Here is an 8,910-nt window from a genome sequence, read left to right as displayed (position 1 = left end):
CCTTCTGCTTCATCTCTTCCTCCTTCTGCTTCATCTCTTCCTCCTTCTTCATCTCTTCCTCCTTCTTCTTCATCTCTTCATCTTTTTCTTTCAGTCGTTCTCTAAGATCACCGTCTATCTCCATCTTCTGTTTCACAGCCTGCAGTTCAGCCTGAAGTGTTGAAACCCTCTCGATGTTGGCTTTGGTGAACGTGTCCTTCGTAAAGCGTTTGGACCCTTCAGAGGACATTTTGTCCACGATCTCCAACAGTTCTGGGATCTGCTTCTTGTCCTTGATGTTGAGAACAACAGATCTTCCTCCATAGCTCTGACAGAGCTCCTGGATGTCCTTGTTCTTCTGGATGAAGGTAACATCAGCTGGAGCTGCAGGGTCTGAGTCCACAGTGAACAGAATCACGGTGAAGTCTTGGACTCGAGAGCTGAACGTGTCCTGGATGATCTGTAACTCTCCCTTGTCTTCATCAGTGAGGGGACCCACAGGTAGGACCAGGATGAAGGCATGGACCCCCTCAGGATCACAGAGGGAGACGCACCTGAGTGATTCCTCCATCACTTCCTCATGTGGTTTCTCGTACAGAGGAGGCAGCTCCAGCACAGAAACCCAACGTCCACACACCTCCCCCTGATGATGAACACACTCTGAAGGTCTGGAGGCTGGATGAAGATCTTTCTGACCTAAAATGGCTTCAGCTGCTGAAGTCTTCTCTTCTCCTCGGCTCCCAAACAGAACCAGGTTTCTTTTTGGTTTTACCATCATGGTCAAACCTGCTTCATCGTGGACCCCGGCCTCAGACACTGAAAGAAATGCAGGTAAAGTTGAATCAGGTTGTTGTTGTTGTTGTTGTCTTTAGCAGCAGTAAATAATTATCGTTTTCTCACAACTGGACTCATTGAATGAGTCTAACTTTAACAACAGGAACTGAGACGAGCTCCTGATGAACACCGTCATGACCAAGCTTCTATTTTACGTCTGTTTTAGAGTTTTGATACAGTTTTCTAAAGGCTACATACGGATTTTGTTAAAAAATAAATTAAACACTTTTGTAAAAAAACAACTTTAAAAAATATATAATTAAAATATTTTCCCTCCACTTCACCACTGTGCCATCCTGCAATAGATTCCTGAAACACTAAATTGTTCTGAATCTGAACTTTGTTGATTATTTGTGAAAGAGTGAAAATGTCTAATTCTAAATACGACCAATTCTTTTATTTTCGAGTCTAAAAACAGAATAAAGAGTTAGAACTTTGTAAAATACAGAATCTGTTCAAGTGGTTTAAGACAAATAAAATCTGTGATGTTTTATCAAAAAGGTTTTTTTTAAACTTAAGTTAAAAAGTAAAAGTATATATGTAATGATAAAAGTGATTTATCTTGAAACTTTCTTCATTGTTTTATGTTATAATTAAAAAAAAAACTAACAGGGAGCCTTGATTTTTTAAATTTTATTTACTGTATTTTAAAACATTTTCCGATATTTCAGACAAAAATAAACTAAAAAGGAGTTGAATTTTATGATTTTAGCTGCAAACAAAAACTGATCAGTCAATTAAGGAGCTTCATCTTTTTATTTTTATAAATTAAATCGTTTTAGTTTTTGGGTGAAATGAACATTATTTTTTTAAGTTTGATGTTTTCTGCTTTTCTCCAGTTTAACACAAACTGGTTCAGTTCCTGCTTTGAGAATAAAAACAAACATATTTTTAATTAACCTTTATTTCACCAGGCAGATCCCACTGAGATCCCAGATCTCTTTTGCCTGAAGCAGACTAACTGGTCTGTGGGAGGAAACCAGAGTACTTGGAGAAAACTCACACATGCACGAGAAGAACATGCAAACTCCACACAGAAAGACCTCAGGTCCAACCGGGGATTGAACCCAGGACCTTCTAGCTGTGAGGCAACAATGCTAACCACTGAGCCATCGTGCTGCCATAAACCTCCACGTTGGTCAGATTGTCCAAAAACTGCAGTTTGTTTCTGTTCTGCAGCTCCAAACAGCAGGTGCAGAACAAACAGATTATTCTGACCCACTTCGGAGTTACTCACTGTTTGGGTGCAGGATTTCACAACTCTTAGACGCCTTCAGTGGCTGCAGAGCTTCTGCCACTGCAAAGACACAAAACATTTAGCTCATCATGAAGGAACGGACTGTGTTTTATCAGTTATGTTCAAATGTTCACTAAAAGTCAATAAATATAGATCCAATTTGAAAACTAACAACCTTTAAAATGCTAAGAAGCTTTTAAAAAACTGTTGGACTCACTGGTGACGTAAAGATGTGCAGCTCCTGCTGAGGCTCAGAGGTTTCTGGCTCGTCCCTCCTGTCGCAAAATAAAACATATTTTAATTAATAGATCAAAATATTTCACACGGTCTCTTCCTGAAAACTTAAATAGACTTCAGGTTGTGTACGTTCAAAATATAATCGTGTTCTGTTTTCTCGAGACACATCAGATAAAGATGTCTGAGGTCGTGCTGCAACAATGAGGACTCTCAGACTCCCTGGTCAAATCTATTCAGCCGTACAGGAGAAGTGAGTCTGATCGTTGGTGGAACCTCAGGTCCATTAGGCAACATGCTGGATCCGTTCTGGCCGAGGAATGCTGGACCAGCTCTTTACCCTCACCAGGGTCCTCAAGGGATCACGGGAGTTTGTCCATCCAGTCTAAATGTGTTTTGTGGACTTGGAGAAGGCGTTCAACAGTGTTCCTCGGGGTAAACTGTGTGTGTGTGTGTGTGTGTGGGGGGGGGCTCCATGAGTATGGGATTAGGGTCCTGTTGTTACGGGCTGTTCAGACCCTATACAAGCGGTGCAAGTCGGACCCCTTCAGGACTCCATGAGGACTTCTCGTTGCCTCTGATTCTGTTCTGAACAGCCAGGGGGTGGAGGGAGTCCAGTTCAGTGGACTCAGGATCCATCTCTGCTCTTTGCAGATGATGTGGTCCTGTTGGTGTCATCGTGCTGTGATCTCCAGCTCTCACTGGAGCAGTTTGCAGACGGGTGTGAAGCAGCTGGGATGAGGACCAGCACCTCCAGATCTGAGGCCATGGTCCTCAGTCGTAAAAGGGTGGATTGATCTTCAGGTCGAGGGTGAAGTTCTGCCTCAAGTGGAGGAGTTCAAGTCTCTCGGGGTCTTGTTCATGAGTGAGAGAAGAATGGAGCATAAGACTGACAGACAGATTGGTGCAGCACCTGCAGTATTGCAGACTTTGTACTGGTCCGTTGTGGTGAAGAGCTGAGCTGTAAGACAAAGCTCTCTGTTCACCAGTCAGTCTACGTTCCTCCCCTCACCTCTGGTCATGAACTCTGGGTAGAGACAGAAAAAAATGAGATTGTGGATCCAGGAGGTGGAAATGAGTTTCCTCTGCAGGGTAGCTGGACTCTCCCTCAGAGACAGGGTGAGAAGTTCAGGAGAGACTTGGGGTAAAACCGCTGCTCCTCCACAGAGGAGCCAGTTGAGGTGGTTCGGGCATCTGGTAAGGACGCTCCATGGACACCTCTCTAGGGAGGTGCCTCAGGCATGTCCAACTGGGAGGAGACCCCAGGGAAGACCCAGGACATATTGGAGACACTATGTCTCTCTGTTGGCCTATAGGAACACCTTGGAGTCCACCCAGAAGTGTTGGAAGAGGTGGCTGTGGAAAGAGATGTCTGGACCTCCGTGCTCCAGATGTTGCCCCCGAGACCAGACTTTGGAACAAGCGGAAAAGAATGGATGGATGTTTTTTAAATTCCAGAATCAGCTTTCAGGAGCTTCTCACTGCAGAAGAGAATCTCCATCAGTCGGGACCTCCAATGAGAGGAGCAAAGTTTGGGAGGTACTCATAGAAAACCCACACGTGATGAGGAGAACATGCTAACTCCACATAGAAACCCTCATTTGGGAGTTGAACCTAGGACTGTTGCTGTGAGGCGCCAGTGTTAACCACCTGTTCCACCATTCAGCCAGGTACGGTTAGGCGTTTTTATTGTACTTTATTATTGTGGCTGAGAACTTTCTTCCCTTCTGCCCTGAGAACAAGGAGACTGGTTGTTTCTCAAAACAGCTTCTTATCTTGAACTAAAGGAGGTCTCTTTGATGCCCATGAACCATATGTTTGTGCAAACAGAGTGCAGTGTGAGGCTGCAGCTGGCTTCAAGGACAGCTGCAGAACTTCACCTCTGCTGAGCTGAAAATGTTATAAAAGTGAGCAGATGCCGCGGCTCATTTCTGTGACTGGTCTTCATCCAACAGTTGTGTGAAATGAAAAACATCTGGAGACTCTTACCAACATCTGCAGCTTCAGATAAACGAGTGTTTATCTCGTCTTACAGCAGCTGACTGGTCTCACCCGGTGGTCCAGCAGCTTCCATGCTGCTGCTGAGAACGTGTTCTTTTTGTGTCCAGATGTGAACGATGTCTTTATTTTTGTTGAACCCGTTAGTCTGGATCAGATGACCCGGTTAGCTGATCTCCTGATGCAGAGAAAACATGAATGAAAGATTAGTTACAGTTACATGAATCAGTTGGTTGAGTTATGCACCACTGGTCTAATATGTCCATCCACCCCTTGATCTCTGCCACCACAGAGCTCTTTAACGACCTTGGCAGCCTCAGCCCAAGTTATGGATGAACCAACCACCAAGTCCTCCGACTCTCCTGGCCCTCCTTGGAAGGTGTGCTGGTGGGATTGAAGAGGTCCACAAAATGTTGCTTCCACCGTTCAACAACGTCACTGGTTGTGGTCACCAGCACCCCACCTCCACTACAGTGTTGGTAAAGTGCTGCTTTCCCCTCCTCAGCCACCTGATGGTTTTCCAGGATCTTCTCAGATCTGCCTCTGGAGTCCTACAGCCAATAGGACTCCTCCTTCAGCTTGATGGCCTCCCTCACTCAGGTGTCCATCACCTGGGTTCATGAATGGCCACCACGAGAAGAACTGACAGCCAGTTCGAAGCAGCCGTCTCGACTTTAGAGGCTGGGAACATGACCTACTCCTACTCAGTGTTCTCTGCCTCCACTATGGTGCAGATGAGCCTTTGGACAAGTTCTTCTACCAGATGTTCCCAGCAGTCTCCTCACTACATGGCTGGATCTACAGGATCTGCTTGGTATCTTACCCCATCATTTGATCCAACCCTTCCTCAGCTGCTGAACCGTTGACAGCTCAGCTCCTCTCACCTTCAAACCATGACATGCACAACCCACAGGCCGGGTGGGGGGGGGTGGGGGTGGGGGGCTGTAAGTAGACCCACACCCGCCTGGCCCCTCTCCCAGAGGCAACTCCAGAGCAGTAGAAGGTCCAGCTCTTCTCAACAGATTGCTTCCAGAGCCCATACCATGTGTTGCGATGATCAGTCCATTGATTAAAGCTCCACAGGAAGTTGGTTAAAGATAAAACAAAAGTAAATGATCACTTCCTGTCTGTCAGCTGACATCACTCACCTGCGCAGGAGACGTTCAGATGTTTCCTGGAGTCTGCTCATCCTGAGCCGCTGAAGAAAAGTCCTGTTGATTCAGGTTTCCAGCTGTTTGCCTCCATTTCAGTTCGAGTCCAGCTCCGTTAAAGTCAGCTGATCTCTCCTCCAGAGGTTTTACTGCAGGCAAGAATCAAAACGTCCAGATTAAAATCCAACGTGTTTGTTGTTGTTTTGTTTGTTGTTGTTGTTTCTCCTCATCTGAAAAATAAAAGACCTCTCAAATGGCACAGCTGGGACTCAAGACGTGTTTAAACCTGCGCTCGACAGGAGTTTTACTCTCATTCACTCTAGATGACGTTTCTTTGGCTGAATTGTAAATTGTTCTGTATTTTGATTTATTGATTGGTTGAACTGAACAAGACGCAATTTTAAAAATGAGTAAACTAATTATGCGTTACTGTTTAGGACAAAGTTTGTCAAAGTATCAAACAATAACACAACAATAAATGACAGAGGCTCAACTGTTGAGATCTGATTGGTTTTTATAGATGAAGTGAGGTGAACTGACCCAATCAGAGGAGACTTTAACCTGTGACACTGATCAGGTTATAAAGAGTGCAGGTGTGGACGACCTGCAGGTGAGTCATGTAGAATAATGATTCTGTTCAAGCACCAAGCACAGTCTGGGTTTATTACAGCCAGTGTGAAGGTGCAACGATCGCTCACAGAGTTATCAATATTCAAGAATGTAAAAGCTTCAATCAGTTCAGTCTGACAGGAGGAACCAACCAACCCCAGGAACCCCCGGACAGACCGGGACAACGTCCCAACAGACCGGGACAACGTCCCAGCAGCTGAGGAGGACAAACGTGTTAAACATCAGACAACAGCATCAATTTATAAAATGGTTCATGGAAATGTAGAGGAATTGTTTTCATTAATAAAAATAAATATAAAAACAAATACGACTTCAGATGGTAAACTCTGAGCCGAGGTTAGTTTAAAATTAGATGAAGGTTAATTGGTCAAACAATTAAAACCATATGAATGAAAAATTAAATTATATGAATTAACATTAACATGTCTCTAACTTATGAGGCTTAATATAAATCCATTTCAGAAAAAGTTGGACTGTTCTGTAAGAAGAAAATAAAACAGGATGCATTGATTTAAAATTTTAAACAGTTATATTATTCATGACAGACAAAGTAAATTTATTTATTAACAAAACAAACAGATGAGTTAAAGGTTTAGAGCTGTTCCATATTGATTTCTGTGAATTATCTCCTGTCTGTCAACGTCCAGGACCAGAGGAGACCAGTTGATGGAGGACTCCAGATGTCCTTCAGTCCTGGATCTTCTCTGCTGGATCAGAGCAGATGTTCTAGAACATGGACAGCAGATTTTTTTCTGCATTGATGGCGTCTTTCCAGATGTTTAAGCTGCTCATGCCAGAGGCTCAACCATCAGAGAAGCAGGGTTTTGAACTGGGAGCTGGAAACAGTCTGGATGGTCCATCTCCTCTTTAGTGCCGAGGACGTGGTGTCCAAACAGAACTTCAGATCTGGACCGTCTGACCACAGAACAGTTCTGGACTTCACCTCAGTCCATTTGAGATGAGCTCTGGTCCAAAGAAGACAGCAGTGGTTCTGGATGGTGTTCACATCTGGCTTCTTCTTTGTCTGATAGAGCTTTAAGCAGCATCTGTGGATGATCTGTGGACGTGATCATGAGTCCAGAACAGAACCAGAACCAGATCTGGTTTTAAAGATGGAGATATAAAATCTTCACATTTTTCCGTTGAGGACTTTTACTCTGAAATTGTTCCACTTTCCATTAATTTTGGTGCTGGTGAACTTCTTCCGATCTTTACTTCTAACAGATTCAAACTTTCTAATTTATGTTTATTTTTTTATAACCAGTCCTCTTACATGTTTAAATTCTCCTCCAGATGTTCCTGATGTGTTTATCAGGGTCTTTGTCTCTGGAACAAATTTAAACCGACAAGTTGTTGCCATCGATTTTACAGTTACCTTATTTAAAAATAATACATTTTATTTGTTTGTTTACTAAGTTTCATTCTGAGTGACATATGTGTTTATGAGATATTAAATTTTGGACATATTAATTTGAACAGTGTCACAACTTTATTTAAAATTGGGGTTGCAATAAATGCAATGAATTTAAAAATCTATTAAAATAAATAAATTAACAAAATATATTTTAAAATAATAAATTATGCGTCACAATTAATTACAATTACATAACTCTAAATATCAAGTTTTATCAAGCTGTTCTGATTTAAAAAGAACAGCTTTAATTAAATAAAGTCAGAACAGGAAATCTGAGCAGCTAATCTGCTCACAATAATCTGAATTTACATAAAAACATTTAGTTTAACTCGACTCACCTGCTGACCTCTGACTTATTCCTGAAGGTCAAAGAAAAAGTTTGAAAGATCAATTTCAGAGGAGCAGCTGTGTTTCTAGACTTATTTAAAACAAACGTTAAAATTTAAAGAAGTTAAACGGGATCAAATCTCCTTGGACTTATTTTCATGTTGCTGCTCCATCAGAACGTTCAGGAGGAAGTTTTGGTTTTGTTACATACGATTTTCATTAAATACGATGAGATTTTAATTCATCAGAATATTCAGACCTGACCTGGATTAACAAGATTTACATAAATGTTTTAACAAACAGAGCTCAAGCAACATTTAATTAATCCATAATCTGAATCAATGAAAGCTCTTCCTTCAGCCCAGAAACCGTGAGGTCCACCATAAGATCACATGATCACTCTTTACTTTCTTTAATGCAGCAAATATTATTAATAACACGGTAAAATGACAAATGTGGAAAATATTAACCTAAAACTGTGAACAGAAAAAGCTTCATAAACACAAAGGGTCATGTGATGAAACTGGATTTCAGTCCCATAAAAGCTGGTTTAACTGGTGAGACTTGACTGGTTCTGACGATGAAGTGGGGTGAAATGAACCAATCAGAAGAGAGGAGACTTTAACCTGTTCCAGCCTCCAGGTTATTAACAGTCAAGGTGGAGGAACCACAACTTTGTGTTACATAATAATATTTATAATTAGTTTTGCAGTTTGTGTTCAGGACAAAGATCTCACACTTCAACGTTCAAGACTTCCAAAAGTAAACGAGATTTTTGAAGCTCGTCTGTGACTCAAATCTTCACTGAATTTAGTCTGACAGGAGGAAACAACCGATCCCAGAGATCCCCTGACAGATCACGTGAGAGGTGAACACAAAGTCCAAGAGGCTGAGGAGGATCAAAGTGTTAAACATTAAACTGAGACACTGCAGACGGAGCCGAAGGTCAGAAAATCAGATTGGGTTCAATTAATTCACTTTATTTTAGATTTAAGAGAATGTACAGAAGTTCATGCAGACAACTGGTCATTGTTGACTAATTTGTAAACTGAACACACACACACACACACACACACACACACACACACACACACACACACACACAC

General features: G+C 42.2%; 1 protein-coding gene across 1 annotated transcript in view; it reads right to left on the bottom strand.

The window, feature by feature from the left end:
- The window catches only part of LOC119412986 (vicilin-like seed storage protein At2g18540), a 1,448-nt gene extending 694 nt beyond the window's left edge, over window positions 1-754 (bottom strand). Inside the window, exon 1 of the mRNA XM_037679997.1 lies at window positions 30-754. Within this exon, the coding sequence (XP_037535925.1) occupies window positions 30-754 (725 nt within the window). The remainder of the gene's footprint in view (window positions 1-29) is intronic.
- Window positions 755-8,910: the final 8,156 nt, after the last annotated feature.

Source organism: Nematolebias whitei, chromosome 8 (assembly GCF_014905685.2).
Source record: "Nematolebias whitei isolate Nwh7 chromosome 8, NemWhi1, whole genome shotgun sequence".
NCBI classification, from domain to species: Eukaryota; Metazoa; Chordata; class Actinopteri; order Cyprinodontiformes; family Rivulidae; genus Nematolebias; species Nematolebias whitei.
Note: the sequence above shows the minus strand (reverse complement) of the source record. Positions and strands in the feature narration are given on the sequence as shown.